General features: G+C 36.2%; 1 protein-coding gene across 10 annotated transcripts in view; it reads left to right on the top strand.

The window, feature by feature from the left end:
• The window catches only part of LOC115220012 (sodium/hydrogen exchanger 9), a 230,565-nt gene that overhangs the window by 179,768 nt on the left and 25,797 nt on the right, over positions 1-25,000 (top strand). For 4 of the 10 annotated variants that reach the window (XM_029790317.2, XM_029790315.2, XM_029790314.2 and 1 more), the window contains 3 exons: positions 4,428-4,510; positions 5,936-6,044; positions 7,602-7,730. In XM_029790317.2, coding sequence (XP_029646177.1) covers positions 4,428-4,510; positions 5,936-6,044; positions 7,602-7,730 — 321 coding nt within the window. Of the gene's footprint in view, positions 1-4,427; positions 4,511-5,935; positions 6,045-7,601; positions 7,731-13,761; positions 13,903-21,695; positions 21,713-25,000 lie in introns of all 10 variants that reach the window. The other 6 variants (XR_005002216.1, XM_036509638.1, XR_005002213.1 and 3 more) reach the window with 4 other exon arrangements.

The raw sequence follows: 25,000 nt of genomic DNA, 5'->3' as shown, positions 1-25,000 counted from the left end.
TGTCTATGTGTGTTTATATGTGTGTGTGGTGTGTGTGCACGCATGTATGTTAATAAGATGAGAATGCATGAACAAACTTTCTCCATACATCATTATGTGATGCATGTGGAGATATTATCAGTCATGTTTCTGCAGTTATTAGGTGTTTCAGGTTTTTGGCATCAGACACCCTCACCTAGGCGACCCCAGCCTGTGTCCAGTTAACACTGCACCTGGTAGTGTTGCCCTTTCTAGGGCCCAAACTTTGTGATCCACAGCCACCTTGAGGCAAACTCTGCTGCCTTCACAGCCAAAATGATGGCCTTCTACCTACTGGCCCCTATGGTACCAAGCTTGTAGTAAGCTCTGCCAAGGAACAATCCTGCAAACCCTCTGCATCCTACCTTGATGGGGTCACACCTTACATGCCCCTAATTGCATTGGTATAACTCCACCAACTAAGCATATGTCCTCTCTTATTTGTCTTTTTGGTCATCTCATAACGGAGGACCATTTTCAAATTTAGACCTAAGAGCTGTGAAGAATTATTTCCCCTTGCAACTAGTTGAACTTTATTTTGCATATATATACAAGACATAATTTTAATAAACTACAAAATATAAATATTCACACTAGCACACTTGAAACGTACCTGTTATAAATCTTTATCTCGATTTGAATGTACGTGAAGGTATTTAGAATGCCCAAACTTATTTCTGCGAATGTGCTAAGCACTGACTGCTCATCATAGTTTAACCAATAAGCATAGGAGCGAGGTAAATGCAGTAAAACTAGGTGGCGGGTGTCAATGGGGCCCCATCTAAGTGGCCCTTCAGAAATTGATCCTCCTTATGATGCTCCCTGGGAGTTCATGGTATGAAATTCATTATCATTGCTCCGATTGGTTGCCAATGCCATGTATTTAGTTTAAAATGCAGTAAAAATAGGGGGTGTCAGTGGGGCCCCAATTAGGCAGCCCTTATAAAAAAATATACCTCCTTAGGACATTCTCTGGGATTAGGGGGAGTTGCTGGTTTGAGTTTTGTTGTCCTTGCACCAATGGTCTGGGAGGAGTTAACAAACATAAAAATGTAACGGACAGAGAAACATCACTCAAATTTATAATAGGATGTATATATATATATAGGATGTGAAAGGTAATGGGGTCAGTGAGGCCCAGAGGTGTCAGGTAATGCTGAATAAGTGCTATGGATAGACCATAGTTAAGTTCCAGGTTCTGTGATTATGCGAATAAGGGGTCCAATTTAGGTCATATATCAGCGTGTGTATATAAAAAACTTTTTCGTAATTAGATAAAAACCAAAGCTGTGTAGATTTTAGAATATTTATAAATGTTCTAAAATCTACACAGCCTTGGTTTTTTTATCTCATTACGTAAAAAAATTTATATATATATATCACAAGGCCTGCAATTCTGGTGCAAGGAGTAAGTCAGCTATATAGACCTCTAGTATTTAGTTTACTGATCCTGAAAGGATGAAAGACAAAGTCAACCTTGGCTATATTTGAACTTAGAAAATAAAGACGGATGAAATGCCATTGAGCATTTTGCCTGGTGGGCTAAATCTTGCATCCTTTAACTCCCTCGTTATATTAACATTAGCAATACTTCAACCACTCCAGGCTCTGCTAAATCTGATGCTTTTAGTCGTGAGGACTAAAAAAATGTTAATTATTAAAATATTTTAAGCCTGAAACATGAAGCAGTTTTATTTATTATTTTTAGTAATTCTATATTTTCACTTTTATTGTGGTTTTTCAAGTGGCTGAAAGAGATAAAGTTTCTGAACATTTAATCAGAAAATATGAAAACCGATTTTTATTTTAAGACCGCCATCTTAGTTTAGCTTTTCAAATATTGAAAGAGTTTCTGATATGAAATTTACGGTTACTTGCTATTGATTTAGACAGATTTAAACACACATACATGTGCATGGGATATACTTTATAAGATTGTAAAAATGTGTCCCCAATATTTTCTTATATACTGACAGCATGTGACATCTAATGTGTGTGTGTGTGGGGGGGGGGACATGTGTCTCTGTTAATCTTTTACTTATGGCACTTATCGTATGTATAAATTTACATATACTTCTCTGTTATCATTATTTTTATATCAACACCATATGTCTCTGTTTTTGCATATATACATACTACACAGACACATGTATGTATGTCTCTTCTATTTCTGAATTATTATACATCTTCCACTGAGGAGGGAGCCGGTTTCCAACAGGGATACATGGCTCCATCTTTGGGATGTAATTAACGCAGACAAACTCACATTTGGAACTTGAGAAAAGTCTTGCATATTTTTACTGTTCCACTCACAGATTGTACTTGTAATGCATGAATTAGCCAGTCAATTTCTCTTTCTGAAAATCTGTTTACCCAGATTCTCCTTTAAGCATTTACTAACAAAACCTAGTGTTCCAATTATTATTGGTATGAATATGAATTCATAGTGTGGATATATATATTATGTATGTGTGTGTGTGTGTGTGTGTGTTTATAATATAAATGAATGAATGACCAGACACAGGAATTATGCAGTAACCTTCATTAGCTTACAGCTGTCAGCTGTTCCTGCTATAAAATCAGCATATTCCTAGCTAAGTGCTTGTGCAACATCCTATAGCTTCCTCAAAAGCCATTAAAATGAAGTGGCTCCTCTTCCCTTGTTATTCAATAATTAATATTATGCCCTGTACTTGCCTAACACTTTACTCTTGAGCGTAATATGTATTGTATTTGCCATTGAGAATTCATGGAAGAAGTTTCGTGGGAATATGTGGATTTCACAAGTGGTCCCCAACAATCCCACAAGTACAAGTACAAGTATAATATGTATACTAAGTACTAGCAAATGAATATTAGTATTGCTATTCCTAAGTGAAAAAATGATGTTCATATATAAAATACACACTATGGACTTTATACAGGTCAGCATTGGACATTCTGCATCTCTGCTATAGAATAGAATAAAAAATACTGGAATATATTTATTAATATTGTGGCACACAAGAAAACCATCCGAACGTGGCCGTAGCCAGTACCGCATCGACTGGCCTCCGTGCTGTGGGCACGTAACAAGCACCATCCGATCGTGGCCGTTTGCCAGCCTCATAAAAACACCATCCGAGCGTGGCCGTCTGCCAGCCTCGTCTGGCACCTGTGTCGGTGGCACATAAAAAACACCATCCGAGCGTGGCGTCTGCCAGCCTCGTCTGGCACCTGTGTCGGTGGCACATAAAAAACACCATCCGAGCGTGGCCGTCTGCCAGCCTCGTCTGGCACCTGTGTCGGTGGCACATAAAAAACACCATCCGAGCGTGGCCGTTTGCCAGCCTCGTCTGGCACCTGTGTCGGTGGCACATAAAATCACCCACTACACTCTCGGAGTGGTTGGCGTTAGGAAGGGCATCCAGCTGTAGAAACACTGCCAGATCTGACTGGACTGGTGCAGCTTTCGGGCTCCCCAGACCCCAGTTGAACCGTCCAACCCATGCTAGCATGGAAAGCGGACGTTAATTGATGATGATGATGATGATGATAACAGAAAAGAGGAATTTCGGTTGTCCCTACGTGGTGGATTGTAATGTATATAAGAAATTAAAAAAGGAAAATACGCACACTTACATGGTTATAATATAATTTTTAATGTATCAACAAGTGGATTTCATTACAAACAACATGGACCAAATTTCTGCTTAAGAAAAAATATATATTCATATAAATTAAACATTATATCATGAATAGCGATTGCAAAACCGGTCAATACATTAAAAATTATATTATAACCATGTAAGTATGTGTATTTTCTTTTTTTAATTTCTTATATATATATATATATATATATATATATATATATATATATATATATCATAAGTATGTATACATTCTGAGTCCAAAGAATGATAGCTTCCAATTGTAATATGACCTTTACATCTGTTACTCCCCTGCTAGACAAGGGAACAGTCATACTCACCTTCAAATAGAGATGAAAGTGCAAAAGGCTCATCACCATTTTTATCTGATTTATGTTTGTCTGTTTAGATATGTCATTCAAGATAAACACTTGCACTCACACACAAGTGTATGTGTACATATATACACCCGCACACAGACACACACACATTTGTGTGTGTATGTATGTATGTGTGTGTGTGTGTGTGTGTCTATATGTACAACATATATATGGAAGATTCTGATCTCATAATTGTATTAGTCCACAATGCCTGTCTGTCTCCTCTCTCTTTCTCTCTTTCATGAAGATGCCTGTGTGTATATTCTACCATAAATATCAAATAAGACTTACATATATATATATGTGTGTGTGTGTGTGTGTTTATATTCTATATTTTCTACAACATTTGAGAATTACTGCGCTAATAATTAAATTAATTAATTTAATTACTATTTTTTAGAGTCCTGGTTCAGTGCCAAGTGAGCAGCCACCTTCAGGAGAGAAAGCTTGGTTGGTGCTTCATTGGTACAACTTTGATACCAAGTGAGTTACTGATTCCTTTCAAATATACATTGTATTTACGTCTGTCTGTTTGTCTTCCATTGTTATTGTTCTCCTAAGCTTAAAAAGCTAGCTTTTCGACGATGTGGTCTTGGGTTCGGTTCCACTGTGTGGAACTTTGTGTGAGTGTCTTCTATTAAAGTTCCTGGCTAACCAAAGACATGTGATACTATTTATTTAGAGCATAGGCAGAAAGATACACACACGCGCTCTTTTCAAGCCAATATTTTAAACAGTCAGTATATAAAAACAATCAATATTTAAACGGTCAATATTTTAATTGGTTCAAGTGGTGAGCTGGCAGAATTTTTAGCACACTGGGCAAGATGCTTTGTGACATTTCATCTGTCTTTACGTTCTGAGGCCAAATTCTGCTAAGTCAATGATTGGTATGAATGGTGATGATATTAACTCTTTAGCATTTAAACCAGCCAAATCTGGCCAAAATATTCTACCTGTTTTATATTCAAACAAGCCAGATAAAGCCTGTCACATCTACTCTTCGGTGCCATTCTAAAAATATACAACATCATCATCAGAATTTCAAAGCAACAAGATAATGGATGATTAATTCAATACAATGTGAAGAAAAAACCTTATCAAAGTAAGACTTTGCATAATGCAAAAAGGAATCTGAAGTTTGGGGAAAATAGTTGTGATATAAATAATGACTTAAATATATTGATTTAAAAACCCCTTAGAGAAAATAAAATGGATGGAAAGCTGCTTGTGGCACTTGATCTAGACATCTTTTGTAACCCAGACAGATGTGCTACCAATTACACTAAAACAACCCTCTGTCTTTCTTCCATTAAACTAAATGTTTTAATCTTAGCAGCAAGAAGGTTTGTTTGCATTTAGAATGTAAATATTTTTTTCTACACTAGGCACAAGGCCCAAAATTTTGGGGGAGAGGGCCAGTCAATTAGATGAACCCCAGTACACAAATGGTACTTAATTTACTGGCCCCGAAAGGATGAAAGGCAAAGTTGACCTCGGCAGAATTTGAACTCAGAATGTAAAAATAGACAAAATAACGCTAAGCATTTCGCCCGGTGTGCTAATGTTTCTGCCAGCTTGCCACATTTTAGAATGTTTGATAACTGCTTATAGCAAATTAAGCTATAAATGGTAGCTTATGATCTATTGTTTATAGATGAAGTCACATATTAGTTATTATTTGGTTGAATTTTTTTTTTAGATAAATTGTTAATAAAGATTTATTTACATATTTCTTGATGTTTCTGTATTTGTGTTCTAATGTAGTGTTTTATACACAAGAATAACTTATATCTGATGCTTGAAAATTCAATGACAAAAATAATTAAAAGAAACTGTTAAAAAAAACCCCAAAAAGATGTGTTAAAAGAGAATTCTGAAACTATTTTGTTTTTTTTTCCATTTCAGATACATGAAGCCATTCTTGACTAACAGTCGCCCCCTGCTCACAGAAACTCTACCAACCTGGTGCTTACCCATAGCGAAACTTTTAACTACAAATGAACAGTTATCTGAAGTAAGTATTCTTTTTATTTTTCTTCCTACAGGTTCCTCTCTTACTTGTTTTTCTTATTTATTTATTCTTCATTTATTTAAACTAATTCCAATTATAAAGAAAAAAAAAAAAAGAAAGAAATAGGGTTTCCAGCCATAGATGCTATGTCAGAGTAGACATTGGAGTTTGGTGCAGTCCACTAACTTGCTGGTTCCTGTTGAACCATCCAACCCATGCCAGCATGGAAATGCACCTTAAAAGGTGATTGGTGATGATGTCAATTGAGATAATTGTTTTAAATGATAATAACCAGAGATGTAAGAAACTTCTATGCAGTTGCTCATCTGATCTGCTGAAGAAAGCAGCCGAATATCCATCAGTTCACACCCCAGCATCTTCATCAAGAAAGGTTACATTGGCTGAATAATGTAGTCTTAGATATATAATATCTCTGAAAAGTGGTCATGATTGGAACATCTTTAATCATAGGTCTGTTCAATCAAGTCTAATCTAAGTTAGAAAAAGGAAAAGAGGAAATCCTCAAAGAGTGAAGTTGACAGTGCCAAAGACATTGAAGCTAAAAGTTCAAAATTTCCATTCTGTATAGTGGTTGGCTAATGAACAGAGCTAACATAGATAAGACTGTTTAGTATTGTCAAGTATTGCATATTTTTACTGTTCTACTTACAACATCTTAGCTGTTGCTTTCTTTTTCCTGAAAACCTAGTCTTTCCACATTGTCATTTTATTCTTTAGTACTTAAACTGGCCATATCCGGCCCAAATATTCCACCTTCTTTTATGATCAGACTGTCCAAATCTAGCCTCTCACACCTACCCTACAATGTTATTCCAAAAGTATAAACCATTTCATTAAAATCTCAAAGCTACTAAATGATAAATGATTAGTTTAACCCTTTCATTACCAACCCGGCTGAAACCGCCTCTGGCAATGTAGTACAAATGTTTTGTTTTCATAAATTTTGAATTAAAATCTTCCATCAAACCTTAGTCACAATTTATGTTCCTAACACTAGCTGAATGATACCTAAGTTATTTTACTAAATTCTTTATTATATTTAAAATTAATTGAAAGAAACACAGAACATCTCAAAATAAATATTGTAATGAAAGGGTTAAAATATTTAATAGAGAGACAGTTCTTAAAATATATTATATCAAAACAATTCTTAACCCTTTCGAAACCAACCCGGCTGAAACTGCCTCTGGCTCTGTAGTATAAATGCCTTGTTTTCATAAGTTTTGAATTAAAATCCTCCCTCCAAATCTTAGTCACAATTTATGTTCCTAACACAAGCTTAATGACAACTATGTTATTTTACTAAATTCTTTGTTATATCTAAAATAAATGAAAGAAACACGGGCATCCGAAAATAAATACAGTAACGAAAGGGTTAAAATAATGTGTATAAATAAGCATTACATTTGACAGAATAACCTGAATGCTAAAGAGGTCAGCATTTTCTAACAAATTTTTTGTTTGTTTGTTTGTTTGTATGTATGCATGAATGAATGAATGATGCTAAAACTAAGTTTTCTTTCTGATGTCATTTTGCAGGGTCTTCATAAACGGGAGTCTGATTCTGATACAGATATGATTATTGACCACAGCGAGTCATACGGAGAAAACACCAGTGTTGCCTCTGGACACACGGCTGACATGATAGACAGAAAGCCAACACTACAAGTAATTTCACATCTGCTATTTTCACATTTATTTTCAAAAATAGACGAGTTCTTTTTTTTACCACTTTTTCGGTAAGCGTCACAAATTTGTAGGAAGCTTTGATGTGATGATCTTCTTTCGCTTTGTGACCTGCTTGTGACCCATTTTCGCTCAAGTAATAATACTGATGATATATATGTTTTGGAAAGGCTTCAACATCACAGCTTCCATTTGCTTCTATCCTTTAAAACTTCTAGCAATCACACCTGAGTAAAATGTAATTTTCCGATAGAGAAATATTATTGTGTATATGTCTTTAATATACACTTTGTCTTTTAAGTCTGCTTTATACCCCTCAAAAGATAAGCCACTTTCAAAATAAATAAATTAGAAGTTTCAAACATGAACTAAAAAATGAAAAGGATAAAAAAAAATACTAACTAGAAGTTTAATAGGAATCAAGCAATACTTGTATTGATGCTTTTTTTCACTTAGCTTTTAATCTTAACTCAAACCATCTCTGCTTCTGATTCTATGAGACGACGTTTCTTTTGCTTTGTTTTTTAAGCCGGTGCCATGTAAAACCAACCGTTCCAGTGTTACATGAAAGCACCTATGCTAATACCATGTAAAAGCACCCATTGCACTCTGTAAAGTGGTTGGCAATAGGAAGGGCATCCAGCTGTGAAAACCATGTCAAAACAGATAAATGGTGCCTGGACAGCTCTCCGGTTGACCAGCTCCTGTCAAAACTATCCAACCCATGGAGAGCAGATGTTAAAAAATTATTATGATGGTTTAAGTTTAAACCTTTTCATCATGTTCTCTTCCACCACTGGATACCCTTTCTAATGCCAGCCCTTACCTACTTTCAAGAAGGTAATATATTCTGCTGGTCTTTGCTCATCAAATCATTGAGCTGCTGGACACATTATTTATGCAGATCACAAACAAGCATCACAACTGCTCAAGTGGTATAAATGCAAGCATGCATTTACAGATAAGCACACATACACACATGCTCACCCATGTATATGCACACACAGTTATATATACAAACACGTGTTCACACACATACACACTTTCACACACTCATACACACACTACACACAAGCACATACAATGGGCTGTTGTATGGTTTCCATTAATTGCCTTCACTCACAAAACCAGCTCTTTTGAGATAAGGGGGTTAGTCAATGCCATCAACCCCACGACTCGAATGGCACTTTATTTTATCAACCCACAAAAAAGATGAAAAATAGAGTTGTCCCTGACTTGCAATTGGAATTTAAATACTGTGAGTCATTTTGTACAGCACTCTAACATTCTACCAATTTGCATGATAATAATAATAATAATAATAATAATAATAATAATGATAAAAATGATAATAATAATAATGTTAATAATAATAATAATGTTAATAATAATAATAATAATAATAATAAAATTCTAACTGGGCCCCACCTGCAAGGTCATGTTCTGTTTATCTTCATATGAGATCACCATGTCGCGCACATATGGTTGTGATGCATGTGCCTGGTGTACCCTTATCAGACGGGTAGTCATGATGGGTATATTGGGCTTCGTATATTTTACCCCAGTGTCACTTTGATGGCATGAACTGCTCTCTCACTCAATAATAATAATAATAATAATCCTTTTTACTAAAGGCACACTGGTACTTAATTTATTGACCCCGAAAGGATGAAAGGCAATGTCGACTTTTGTGGAATTTGAACTCAGAATGTAGCAACGGGCAAAATACCACTAAGCATTTCGTCCAGCATGCTAACAATTCTGCCAGCCCACTGCCTTTATATAAATAATAATAGTAGTAGTAGTAGTAGTAGTAGTAGTAACGAGCAGGAATAAAGGAGGAACATCATAGCCATGTCTTCAGAGGAGTTCTTTGGAGTTTGGATAATTCACCTCTAGAAACATGGGTATTTTGTTCATCATCCTCCAACAACCCTTATTCAGGGACCTTTTGAGAGTGATGGGCTACTCAACCTGAAAAAAAATTCTAACTGGGCCTCACCTGCAAAGTCATGTGCTTTTTATCTTGGTATGAAATCACCCTGTCATGCACATATGGTTGTGATGCATGTGCCTGATGTGCCTTTATCAGATGGGTAGTCATGATGGTACATGATGCACTGGTTAGAGCATCAGGCTCACAATCATGTGGTAGTGAGTTCAGTTCCCAAACTGGACTGTGTGCCGTGTTCTTGAGCAAGACACTTTATTTCATGTTGCTCCAGGTCACTCAGCTGAGTTGTGATGTCACTGGTGTTAAGCAGTATCTGCCCCTGCCTTTCCCTTGGATAACATCGGTGGCATGGAGAGGGGAGGCTGGTATGCATGGGTGACTGCTGGTCTTATATAAACAACCTTGTGCCTCAGAGGGTAACTTTCTAGGTGAAATCCGATGATTATTCTTTACCTTTTAATTTTTTAGTCATGATGGGTATATTGGGCTTCGTATATCTGTTACCCCAGTGTCACTTTGATGGCATATGCTGCTCTCTCAATCAATCAATCAATCAATAATAATAATAATAATGATAGTAATATATAGCATACTGAAAATAACATCACTAGGCGCCACACGTCTTATGTAGAGCGCTTTCAATGCAGTAAAAATGACAATACCATAACAAACCACAGCACATACCCAAACTACACAGCTGTAGTCTGTAATGTAGTGAAAGTATGCAATAAAAGGAAGACTGTGTGTAGTCAATAGAAGTCACTCTATTTTGACCCAACATAATATTCTTTACTACTCTAGGCACAAGGCCCGAAATTTTGGGGGAGGAGGCCAGTCGATTAGATCACCCCCCAGTGTGCAAGTGGTTCTTAATTTATCGACCCCGAAAGGATGAAAGACAAAGTCGATCTCGGCAGAATTTGAACTCTGAATGTAAAGACAGAAGAAATACTGCTATGCATTTTGCCCGGTGTGCTAACGTTTCTTCCAGCTCCCCACCTTGACACAACATAATATTACAATGTGGAAGTATGTGACTTAGTTATTAATGTGTCAGATTCATGATTGTAAGATTGTGGTTTCAGTTCCTGGACTGGATGATGTGTTGTGTTCTTGAGCAAAACACTTCATTTCATGATGTTCCAGTCCACTCAGCTGGAAAAAATGAAGAATCCTTGAACAGACCAGCACCCCATCCCAGGAGGAACATATGCCAGAGAAACTGGAAAACTGGCCCCATGTTCCTTACAGAGTAATGTGAATTAATTGTTGTATTACATTATGTTGTTGTTGTGCATGTCTAGAACTAACCTGATTGTCAGATCAATGATAAAAAACTATCCTGTCATGACTATTTTTTCAGCATAGTTTCACCCTTCCAATGTGTCCTTCCAATTTTAAAACAGCAAAATACTATTTGAAGGAGGTGTGACTGATATTTCTGATAGGTTGAGAGACTATATATAGAGTCTCTCATTGCTGTTGTTGATGTCATAGCTTGAACCTAAGTTATTTTTGAAAAGACTAAAAAGGCACAGGCATGGCCGTGTGACAAGAAACTTACTTCCCAAACACATAGTTTTAGGTTCAGTCCCACTGTGTGGCACCTTGGACAAGTGTCTTCTACACTGTAGCCTCAGGCTGACCATAGTAGATTTAGTAGACGAAAACTGAAAGAAGCCCATCATATATATATATGTGTATATGTGTGTGTGTATAAGTATATATCTATGTGTTTGTGTCTGTGATCCCACCCCTCACTGCTTGACAACCGATGTTGGTGTGTTTATGTACCTGTAACTTAGCAGTTCAGTGAAAGAGACTGATAGAATAAGTACTTGGTTTAAAAGCTAAGTGCTGAGATCAATTTATTTGACTAAAACCCTTCAAGGCGGTGCTCCAGCATGGCCACAGTCAAAGGACTCAAGCGTGTAACATTGCTCGATACCTGTTCGAAACCAAAGTGTATCAACAGAATATGCTACTAATATGCTTTTCGTACAGGCAGACTTTACACATTTTAATGTCATTATATTATCACTTAATCTCTTTTTCATAAGAATATTACTAACAAGAACAGATTATCTATGTCTTATCTGTGATTTTATAAATAATTTGGAATTTAGGGGGAATTTTAGTAAAATTACTCCTTTTTCTTTCTCTCAGTTCTTTATATGAAACTATTGTGATAATTGTTTCCCCTGCTGAAATCTTATGTCTTTTGTTCATGCCAGAGCAGTATTACTGAGTTGTCCTTCTTTAGCCTGTACTATGGTCTGTGATCATAGTATCTATTTCAAACCCAAGCATACACATTTACACAAAACACACTTGCACACACATAGTTTTTAGGAGCTACTTTTCCATGCTTGGAAGTGTCAGACAAGACAATAAGCGTCTGGGCAGAATTTGCTATGGCTGGTTGCCCTTCCTGTTGCCAATCCTCATTTGTTTCTAAGCTAGGTAATATTTCTCCAGGCCAGACTTGTTTTTATGGAAGATTGAAAACAAACGCCGCCACTTATATGGTGATGATGCTCGTTTACAATTTATTTTTTCACTAATCTTCTTTCTTTCTCACTGTCTCTGTGCTCCTCTCTTTCTTTTGATGAAGCCCTTATGCCTGAAACATTAAGACACTTTCTCTTACCATTAAAATGTTAAGCTAATTTTGTTACATTTACACAATACCAGATGCATATATTTTACCCATTATTCATTTTACCATGAAATGAAAAATTTTAGGTTTTGGTTAATGAAAATTTGCAGGCTGATTGTGGTAGTTATTGACAATATGCTACATCATCATCATCATCATCGTTTAACGTCCATTCTCCATGCTAGCATGGGTTGGACGGTTCGACCGGGGATCTGGGAAGCCAGAAGGCTGCACCAGGCTCCAGTCTTATCTGGCAATGTTTCTACAGCTGGATGCCCTTCCTAACGTGAGTGTAGTGGGTGCTTTTTACGTGCCTCCTGCACAGGTGCCAGGCGAGGCTGGCAACGGCCACGGTCGGATTGGTGCATTTTACGTGCCACTGGCACGGAAGCCAGTCGACGTATATTTACAATTCAGAATGGCCACCTTTTGCTTTCACCTTAGTCCTTAATCTTTTCTCAACTCATTATGTATAATAAGTAAATGTATTTGCCACATCTGGTATATTATAACCTTTAACATAATTCTTTAGCCGAATAGCACAACTTTGTATGACAGGACAAGGTCTTTGAGCTACAGATGCAAGCCATCTTTAAAAACACATCTGAACATGGAGAAATTTTATCTTGCTTGAAAACAGGTGAAGGTTGGCAACAGTAAGTGCATCCAGCCAGAGAAAAATCTACCAAACTGTAGTCTTGTTAACCCAGTTTCCGTTCCACAACTTAGGCTGAGCTAGCGACGGTGCATGGCTTAGTGGTTAGGGCAGTCAGCTCATGATTGTAAGGTTGCAAGTTTGATTCTTGGCAGCGTCCTTGAGCAAAACACTTTATTGCTTCAGTCTGCTCAGGTGGCAAATCTGAGTAGTACCAGTAATTCAAAGGGCCAGCCTTGTCACATTCTGTGTCGCTCTGAATCTTCCTCAGAACTACATTAAGGGTACATGTATCTGTGGAGTATTCAGCCACTAAGCAGGTTGTTCCACTGATTGAATCAACTGGAATGTTTATTTGTTATAGCTTGCGGAGTGCCAGTTTAAAGGTTGTGCCAAGGCTACACTACAAGCGACTCACCCAAAGTGACATGTAGCGCTAACAACTAACATGGGAAATAAACTTCACTGCTTAGCTGTGCCTCTGCCCATACATACACACATACATATTCAGGCACACACACACACACAGGCACACACACACACACACATTTGAATACACATACATTCACACACACACATGTCTACATATACATTCACACACATATACACACACATTTGCACACAGATACATATTTATAGTTTATTTTTGCTATATTTTACTTCAAAAACTATTTTGTCAACTTAAAATATTCTTTTTTTGATTTTTTAACGAATTTTCTTTCATTTTATTTTATATTTTTTCGAGGAACAGGAAGATTTTGAGGATATATCTGTGTATGATGTGGACGAATCCTCGACTCCTTTGCTTTGACCTTCATCAGTATTTTATCCTAGGTTCTTTATCAAAACCACTTTATATTTATATACTGTTTCATATCAAGACCAAGTAAGATTGCTAAATGTATCTTATATGGTGCAAGCTGCTTTCTCTTATCACTAACTCTATTTAATATACATCTACATAACAAAACGTTGGACAGTCTTTGAGAAACCCTTTTGTTTGAGAGGTGGGGAATAAACAACTAAAAGAAAACTGAAAAAATAAATTAGTAACTAACCTTGATCTTATGCAGCCAGGAATGATCCTTACTGTAAAATATAGGATATCCAGGACCAGGAAATATTTGGTCATAGTTTTAAAAAAATAACAAAATAGAATGACCCCCACTATCCCTTTTTACAACACAATACATGACAGTAAATGAATGATGAAGGATCCTCTAAGGAGTTACTTAGTCTGCTAGAAATAGTAGCCAAATTTCTCTCAAATGACACCCTACTGTTTTAAAAAGGACAACTCAGAGCTACATTGCATATTATAGTCCTGAAGGAACAGTGTCTGGAAAAAGGTGGTGTGGTCAATGGCTGGAATGCTTTTGTTCATTTTCTGCTTGATCAGAGAAACTTGGGACGAAGCAACAGCAACGACATTAGTAGTACTATGTACTGTTGTTGCCTGTATTACTGGTATATGCTTTAGCACTTGCAATTGTTCAGTCAAGCAAAGAGCTCTCTATATGGTTTCTTAATAAGTAGGGAAATAGCAGATAGATCTCCCTCAAACTTGACCCTACTGTTCAAAAAAAACAAAATGGATTTGTTGTGTGATATATTCATATGCAGTGTTCACTCTATGCTGTGTTCATTCACAAATTTTACTGCAAGTGCACAAAGGATAAAAATATGCACACATAGAGAGAATGTGCACACACTTTGTAAAGGAAGTCAAAATTTGCACACATGCAAATATCTGCACACACCTACTGCAAAGTCCTTTGTCTGAAAAATAAAATAGAATGTGCATAGTTGAAACTTTTGATGGAATTGATGAGATATCTGCTAAATGAAATGACAAAATAGCTAGATCAACAGAAGGTCCTATGTGGGCTAAATTTCTTGAAAGAGGCGGGTGTATAATTCATCCACTACCTACACCTCTTTCTATTACAGCAGCTGACGATAATAATAATAATAATCTTAAAGAAGGAGGTAGAAGTCAAACTCTTATGTTATTTGTGGAAAACCTATGTCAGGAGCTCCTAATATTAATGGTACTAATCAGTTTCCAAAATCCTCCAATTATAATGAGGTATAACTAGGGAAAAGATTATAACAAAGGCATGAGCTGGATCAAGACTCAACTGAGGCAAAACAATAGTAACACTTTATGCTATGTCAAGCCAGCGAAGGAGTCTCTATATCAAGGGTTCTCAGCTGAGTTCTACATGACCCTTGGAGGTCCACATGACCCTTGGAAGCCCATATAAAATTTTATTATTAAAATTTATCTGCACTAAATTGGTGATACTTCTACAGTATACAAAATATTTTAACAATTTTTTTCATACAATTCCCAATAATATTTGATTAAAAAAAATATAATGGGACATCTTTTAAACGTTGAATGGCTGTGCGGGATCGAGTGGAGTAAAATAGGGATCAAAGGGGGCCATATCAAAGAATGATTGAGAACCACTGCTCTACACAATTACTCACCTGGGAAGAAATAGCAGCCAAATTTCTTTTACCACTTGCTACCATCTTAACCCTTTTGTTACTGTATTTATTTTGATATGCTCTGTGTTTCTTTCAATTAATTTTAATTATAACAAAGAATTTAGTAAAGTAACTTAGTTATCATTAAGCTAGTGTTAGGAACATAAATTGCGACTAAGGTTTGATGGAATATTTTAATTCAAAACTTATGAAAACAAGACATTTATACCACAGAGCCAGACACGGTTTCAGCCGGGTTGATGTAGAAAGGGTTAAGAATTATTTCTATATCATATATTTAAAATAAAACGGAAGAAGGACACATGAGTTCTAGACACATAACATCTTCAAAATGATAGAATTACCACAGCTAGAAAAGGCCAAAGGTCTGCACATTCCTAGCTAACTTGAGGTTAAATAACAACATAACAATGCTACGCACTGTTATTTAAGGGAAAGAACTTTCTGTACTGAAAAACATGTCCAAGCATGCACTCACAAATACACTCAGACATATATTCTCTCTTGCACAGACATTCACTTATAGTGTTGTTTTGCATTAGTGTTGTTTTGCAGTCTATTTCTACTCTGGACACTTCGTTTCCTAAATTAATTCATGTAATATGATCTGATTTCTGGTACCTGGAATATCTCTGGCTTTCTTTATCTATAAAAGCCCCTTCTGGTTTCCTATTGGATACTTAAAATTTCCATTTCTATTCTGTACACAATTTTCCAACTCCTCCTGGGACATTTGATTGCCCAGCTGTCCAATAACTGTCCAAGTTCACATCCAAGAAAAGGCTACCTGTGTCTTAACGGTGCTGTGTGTGTCTCTCTCTTTCTCTCTCTTCCTCTTTGTCTCTTTCACATACGCATACAAATTTGGTCAGAGCAAGTGTTTTTATGTGTTTGTATTTATCCATATGTTTATTTCTAGAGGTTCCATGACATAAATTGGGCTTAAATAACTTGCTTTATAAACATCTACATACGTTGTGTCATTATTTATATCTGCTTGCTCGACTGTATTTCTTCTCGGAAAGGAATTGAGGAGTTGGAACTGGAATTTGCTGAAACTAATAGACCAGGCTATTTTTTCTTCTAAAATTAGTTAAGATCTTGTTTTTTTAAGGGCATTTTTTTTTTGCTTTCGGAAAATCAGTTGTCAGGGTTTGTTTATATATTTATTTAATTTTAGTTTTTTTTTTTTTTGTTCTTTCAAAAAAAAAAAAATTAGTTGTCAATTAATTTGGTTATTCCAAAAATATAAATAAGACATTTTTGGGTTGTTTTTTGTCTGTTTGTTTAAATTATCCATTCCATCTGCCGTGATGGAAGATGATTCAATGTGGACATCGGATGAGAGAGCAGATGAATGAAAGAAAGAAAGAAAATAAAAGAAAAATTGAGAGAAAGAAGGAGAGAAATCAACAGTGTGACTTGAACAAACTGATTCCTGAAAAGCATATCAGAGGAGAAGACGAAAGAGAGGAGAGACAGAAGAAAAGGAGGCATAGTTCAAGCCTTATTTCTTCCTTTCTCTCCTATCTTCCTTCTGTTATATATATATATATATATATATATATATATATTTGTCTAATGTCTATATTTATAATTGAACATAAAGAAATACACTGTGTGTATAACTCACTAACTTAGTAATAATGAATTGGTATTTATAGATCATTCTTTAAGTTTGCACACAAGCACACACACACACACACACGCACGCACACTCACACATACACACACACGCACATACTAAAGCACATCAGCTAATTAACTTTCTATGGAATTTCTATGACTTGTTCAGATCAAATTCTTGAGATCTGAACAGATTCTAAACTAGATGGCTAATACATAACACAACACTTGATATTCACTAATCAACAAGTACATGTATATATGCACACACTCAAATATATATATATATATTTGTCCATGTATATGTATACATATGGACACACGCACACACACACACACACATATATATAATCATCAACATTTAACATCTGTTTTCCATGCTGGCATGGATAGCTTGACAAGAACTTGGATTGCTTGACAAGAACTGGCAAGGCCAGGGGCCACACCAGGTTCTACAGTCTGTTTTGGTTTGGTTTCTACAGCTGGATGCCCCACCAACATGCCAACCACTTCAGAGTGTACTGGGGGCTTTTTACATGGCACCAGCACCCACACCAATGCTTTTTACATAGAGCCTTGGTTTTAGTGTATACATATATATATATATATAGACACATATAGACATATTCACACACACACATGTACGTATGCATATGTAAATTATTTCAAGTCCTCTTCCTGAAATCTGGGTTTCCTGTGAGTGGAGTCGGTCTACTGACATGACATCCTCTCAGTAGGTTTGAGGTTTGGGTGTAAGAAGACCAATTCTACTGGCCAGAACCTCAAAATATCAGCATCTTGACTGATTTTCATAATAATTATTAATGTTCTGCTTCTCAGTATTAAGTACTCCTTTCCCAGATCATTACCAATAACGTTTCATATATATAAATATACATATGCATGTGTATGTGTGTGTTTGTATATATATTTATATATATATATATGATATCTATATATTTGTTATTTATATATATCATATGTATTATATACGTATATATGATGTACTTTCCCATCAAAGGTGACGTATGAGTGTTCAGCTTTTGCTGAACAACTGGCACAAATATTTTGTTTATAGTGATCAAATGTATATGCTGCACATTAGCTCGCTCCGTCCATCAAATAGATGGAGCCTGAACAGGTGCACGGCGTCCCATGCATCAGGTGTCAAACTGATCACAGAGCAACATGGGATGAAGTGTTTTTGCTCAAAAACACAACGTACCACCTGGCCTAGGAATTGAAACCACAATCTTGCGATTGTGAATACAGCATCCTAATCACTAGGTCATTTTTCTTCACACACACATCCACATATATATATATATATATATATATATATACACACACACATAAATACACATAGATTGGTGTAGGCATAATGAACTTGTGAAGTTGGCTTCACAATCACATGCTTTCAGTTCTGTCCACTGTGTGGCACCTTGGGCAAGTGTCTTCTAAAGATCTGGTTTGACCAATGTCGTGTGTATACATCTGGTAGACAGAAACTAAAAGCAATCCATCCGTCATATATATGTTTGTGTGCATGCATGTATTATGTATATATGTGTGTGTGTCTTTATGTCACCTTGTCTTGACATTGTGTGCTAACTGTAAGCAAGTGTCTCTGTCATACAAATGGCGTCTGTCTAATCCAGCTTAATAAGAGATCTATAAGGAACACTGAATTATAGATTTGATAGTTATGTAGATTCAATACTAAGTTAATGTGCATCTGTTTTCAGTTTGCTTGCTTCTGCTAGAAATAACATAGATTCAAATGTCACATATGCTAACAACTAAACACTCTGCGGACTAATAAGAAACTGCATTGTAAGCAAACAAATAACCACGTAATGCCATTAACACCAACATTACTAATGTGAGTATTGCTAAGCATGGCCTTGTTAACACTAAGACTGTTTGTACCAACATCAGTTTTAACTAGTAACACTTTCAATAACACCCCTGTGTAGAGGAGAGCCTTTATGCAGTCATTTGACATGTTAGAAATAACAGCCAAAATATCACTTCAACCATGCAGTTTAATGTCCTGTGAAGAAAGGACACATTAGATGCATGGGCCCTGAAACAGGGGGTGCAAGCACACTGTCTAAAATATTTTGTGGGTGCAGAATCTAAATTTTCTTCCTTACACTGACCAATCTTGGAAACCTTGAAAAAAAAAAATGAATAAAGGGCTATGGGTGCTGCCCTTACCTCCCTGACTAAATGGTAAAAAAAAAATACCAAGGAAAGAAGGTCGTTACAGATTACCTATGGCAGCACAGGAAAGGCTTTAAATTATTTGAAAATAGATAAAAAAAAAAAATGAAGGCAAGGGCATGCCAATGTAATAAGAAGTTGGTTTCAAAACTTCATGGTTTCATGTTTGGCCCCACTATGTGGTGCTTTGGGCAAGTGTTTTCTACTATAGCCTTGGCCCGACCTAAGCCTTGTGAGTGGATTTGTAGAAGGAAACTGAAAGAAGCCCGTCGTATATATATGTATGTATGTATATGTTTGCATGTCTGTGTTTGTCCCCCCAACATTGCCTGACAACTGATGCTGGTGTGTTTATATCCTTGTCACTTAGTGGTTTGGTAAGAGAGGCCAATAGAATAAGTACTAGGCTTACAAAGAATAAGTCCTGGGGTCAATTTGCTCGACTAAAGGCGATGCTCCAGCATGGCTGCTGTCAAATGACTGAAACAAATAGAAGATTAAAAGAATATATATATATATATATATGTACATACACCCACACATTGATGTGTGCATATATATATATATATATGTGAAAGCGCATGGCTCAGTGGTTAGAGCGTCGAGCTTACGATCGTGAGGTTGTGAGCTTGAATCCCGGACCGGGCTGCATGTTGTGTTCTCGAGCAAGGCACTTTATTTCACATCGTTCCAGTTCACTCAGCTGTAGAAATGAGTTGCGACGTCACTGGTGCCAAGCTGTATCAACCTTTGTCTTTCCCTTGGATAACACTGGTGGCGTGGAGAGGGGAGGCTGGTATGCATGGGTGACTGCTGGTCTTCCATAAACAACCTTGCCCGGACTTGTGTCTAGGAGGGTAACTTTCTAGGTGCAATCCCATGGTCATTCATGACCGAAGGGGGTCTTTACTTTTTTATATATATATATAATATATATATATAATATATATATATATATATATACATACATACATATTTATATGATAGACTCTCCTGTCAAAGATGATGTATGAATGTTTAGCTTTTGCTGGACTTCCTGCACGAAGGATTTGTTGATAGTGATGAAATGTTTGTGCTGCTCATTAGCTCACTTCCACCATCAATTCAACATTGCCTGAATGCTGTACCCACATGTCAGGGGTCGATGTGATCGCTGAGCAACATGACGGGAAGCATTTTGCTAAAGTATACAATGCACCACCCAGTCTAGGAATTGAAACCATGATCTTGCAATTATGAATCCAACACCATAACCACTAGGCCATGAGCCCTCATGTGTGGGTGTGTGTCATTGTGTCTGTTTGTCCTCCACCACCACTTGGCAACCGGTGTTGGTGTGTTTACATCCTTATAACTTAACCATTTTGGCAAAAGGAATTGATAGAGCAAGTACCAGGGTTTTAGCAAAATATAAATCCTGGGTTTCATTCAGTCAACTAAAATTCTTCAAAGTAGTACTCCAGCATGGCCACAGTCTAATAACTGAAACAATCACAAGGTAAGAAATAAAAGATAAACATTCATTTTCAATTTATACAGATATTTCGGCTGCTAAATTACCAAATAGGAATATTCAAAGAATATTTTGGAACTGGACAATAACGGTGATGATGTTGGCTCTAAAAAAATTTTTATTGTATATATATAAGGTTGTCCCAAAAGTTCGTAAACATAAATGTCTTTATTTTGAGGAATAATATTTGTTGTTTTTGTTAGTACTTGGCGAGTAAAAATTCAATTTTTGCAAGTGTTTACGAACTTTTGGGACAACCTAATATTTAATTTTTACACTACTTTCCATTTTATTACTACCATTCATTTCTTAGTTATTGTCCTTTATGATTCAGGTTCAAATCCTACCAAGGTCAACTTTGCCTTTTTTGTCCTTCTGGGTTTCGATAAAATAAAATAAGTACCCGTTAAGTATTAGGGACAATTAAATTGACTTGACTCTGAGCCCAGATTTGAAATTTTGTGTCTACCTTTTACCTTTTTCTTGTTTCAGTTGTTAGACTGCGACCACGCTGGGGCACCTTTTAGTCAAATGAATCGATCCTAGTACTTATTTTTTTTTTTTTAGGTCTGGTGCTTTATTCTATCTGTCTCTTTTGCTGAACTGACTCATCCCCTTCCCCAAGGCAGCTGCCCTTGTGACAAAATTTGAAGCTATTATTATTACGATTATTATTATTATTACTATTTGCACATATTTAAATTTTTTTTAATCCTTTTCTCTGCTGTACATGCTGTACAATTCAATTCTGAAAAATGTAAAAGCCCCTGAAAAATGTAAAATACTTCTCATTTCAGCCATGAGAGGATTAAAGGTATAATTAAGATATTTGGTTATTTGGGGTTCAGTTTTTAATTTATATTTATATATTTACTCTTTCTTTCATTCTTTGGGTTTCTGGAATATTCCACTCTTCAGTTGTTGAATTACATTTTTCTTCTTTTATTCATTTTCTTTTTGTTTTTTTTTTACTTTTTCTCTCACACATGTTTGTGTGAGCTTAAGGGAGAGGTTTTTATTTCATTACACTTTTATTGAATTGAGATTTTTATTTCTAATTTCTCAGTTGCTTTACCAATTTTCTTTGAGAAAGAACCCACGGGTAATATGAAACAAGATTGTTGAAGGAGTAGATTGGCAGAGATTTCACTCAAAATATGGCATTTCAGTTGCAGATTTTTACAGTTCAAATCCCACCGGAGTTGACTTTGAATTTTTTGTCCTTTTGAGGAGTTGAAAATATGATAAGATTACCATTATGATTTCCTTTATCATTGCAAGCTGACTTCAGTGTTTACTGACACAGCTATGATCACTTTTAGTTAAAGAGGACACTGAAATGGACTCACCCAGCTTAATTCCCACAAAGTTCAAATCCTAGCAGAGTCAGTGTTGCATAAGATCATTCAGGGGTCCATTATGATTTCCTTTATCATTGCAAGCTGACTTCAGTGTTTACTGACACAGCTATGATCACTTTTAGTTAAAGAGGACACTGAAATGGACTCACCCAGCTTAATTCCCACAAAGTTCAAATCCTAGCAGAGTCAGTGTTGCATAAGATTATTCAGGAGTCCATCAAATAAAGCAGCAGTTGTCATTATTCTTTAGTCTCATGTCAAGTCTAACCAAAAATGTTCCTGCTACAACTGTGTTACCATATTTTTAGATAACGTGTCAAATACTACATGAAGTGCTGTGAGTTAGAGTTCAAGCCTTAGACCCTCTTAAAATATATTTCATTACAACTTTCTATGTTAGGATTAAAAAACCTGCTGAGGTCAACTTGATCCTTCTGTGGTCAATTATATTAATGTCCCTACAATGTTGCCCTTCCCAAAAAAAAAAAAAAAATGTGGCAGGGGCACATGTGTTAATGCTAGAAATCAGTATTATTGGTATTGTAAGGGTCTTAAATGATGAAATTTTGAACAAATTCATTGATCTGTTATTAATTACTGAGTATTAATCTCCTGAGTTAAAATCCTGCCAGAGCTTGTCTTTCTCTTTCATATCCATGTGGCTAATAAATTAAGTACCATTGATAAACTTAGCATCAGATCAGTCAATTTTCTTTTTCACCCAAGAAGTCATTTTATGTTGTTGGCTTAAGAAATGATTATTATTACATGTGATCCTTACTACGAGAAGATTTCATTGTTATTTAACTTTTTTTTAAAAAATGATATTTTCTTCACTTTACATATTCAATTTGATTTGTTTTATGTCTTTTTGTTATTTTTTTCTGTTGGATATCTTTAAAATTCTTTAATGTTAATTTTACTTTTTAACCTTCTGGTTTTAAAATGTTATAGTTTTTTTAAATGTTTTTGTTTGATTCACAGTTGAGACAAGTAGCTTATGTCATAAATGATACATGATAAATGGTATTGATTCAAAGACACACACACACACACACACACACACACACACCTGCACTCACACATATATATGTGTATGTATATATATGAAAAGAGTAATGTAATTTTCTTGCAGTATTGCACTATGTAAAACTGATGTAAATACTTCTAAAATATTTGAGTAATGGTGTCAATGAGCGGAAACAAAGATAACAATATCTGTGAAACATTAGCATGTGTGCGAAATACTTAGCAGTATTTTGTCTTTCTTTACGTTTTGAGTTCAAATTCCGCCAAGGTCAACTTTGCCTTTCATCCTTTTTTTTGGGGGGGGGGGGTCGATATATTAAGTACCAGTTGCATACTGGAGTCGATCTAATTGACTGGCCCCCTCCTCCCCACAAAAAATTTCAGGCCTTGTGCCTAGAATAGAAAAAAAAAAGAATATTTGTGAAATGTTAGCACACCAGACGAAATGATTAGCAGTATTTCTTCTGTCTTTATATTCTGAGTTCAAATTCTACTGAGGTTAACTTTGGCTTTCATCCTTTCAGTGTCGATAAATTAAGTACCAGTTGCATACTGGGGTCGATCTAATTGAAGGGCCCCCTCCCCCAAAATTTTGTGCCTAGAGTAGGGAAGAATATTTGTGATGTCAATGAACAAAAACAAAGATAATGATATTTGTATTATTGTACATAGATTACTTAATAACCCCTTGATATTTTGGTACAAATCCTCTATTCAAATAAGAGAAAGAAAATAATCAGAGTCTAGAGAATTTGTTGTTATTGGCAATCCACCTCAGTCCACCTCATAAGGAATGAACTCACTTATACTCATGTAACCAGGTAGCACACAATGAGGACATATATACGAGGTGGTATCAAAAGGTTCCCGGACTCTCTTTACTCTTACTTGTTTTGGTTATTTGACTGTGGCCATGCAGGAGCACTGTCCCTAGTCAATCAAATCAACCCCAGGACTTAATTTTTGTAAGCCTAGTACTTATTCTATCAGTCTCTTTTGATGAACTGCTAAGTTACAGGGACGTAAACACACCAGCGTCGGTTGTCAAGCGATCTTGGGGGTACAAACACAGACACACAAACATACACATAAATATGCATATATACGACGGGCTTTCAGTTTCTGCCTACCAAATCCACTCACAAGGCTTTATTCGGCCTGAGGTTATAGTAGAAAACACTTGCCCAAGGTACCTTGCAGTGGGACTGAACCCGGAACCATGTAGTTCGTAAGCAAGCTACTTACCACACAGCCACTCCTATGCCTACGACTAGCTTATTTACCCCAGCTTTAACATCATCTCCTTCGAAACTGTCACCTTGCACAGCAATACACCTGTCTCAGAGTTCTTGTTACTTTTGGAATCCAGCCTGGAAGTAGTTTTCTGTAAACAAGTTGAAGACTTTCTGTGATTCACTCTGGATCTCGACAATGGTGCTAAAATGGCAACCTTTGAGCTGCGTTTTATCTTGAGGAAAAGATGGAAGTCTGCATGTACTTAATCCGAGGAAGTAGGGTGGGTGTAGAAGTGATACCATGTTGTTTTGGTGAGAAACTCACAAGTGGGGAGAACTTGGGGTCAGGTTGTGTTGTTGTTATGAAGAATCCAGTTTCCATGCTCCACAGATCCAGTTGCTTTCGCTGAATGTCCTCCCTCATACACTTCAAAATATCACAGTAGAACTCTCGATTGACGACCTGGCCTTAGAGGA

Source organism: Octopus sinensis, linkage group LG15 (assembly GCF_006345805.1).
Source record: "Octopus sinensis linkage group LG15, ASM634580v1, whole genome shotgun sequence".
Lineage (NCBI taxonomy): Eukaryota > Metazoa > Mollusca > Cephalopoda > Octopoda > Octopodidae > Octopus > Octopus sinensis.
Note: the sequence above shows the minus strand (reverse complement) of the source record. Positions and strands in the feature narration are given on the sequence as shown.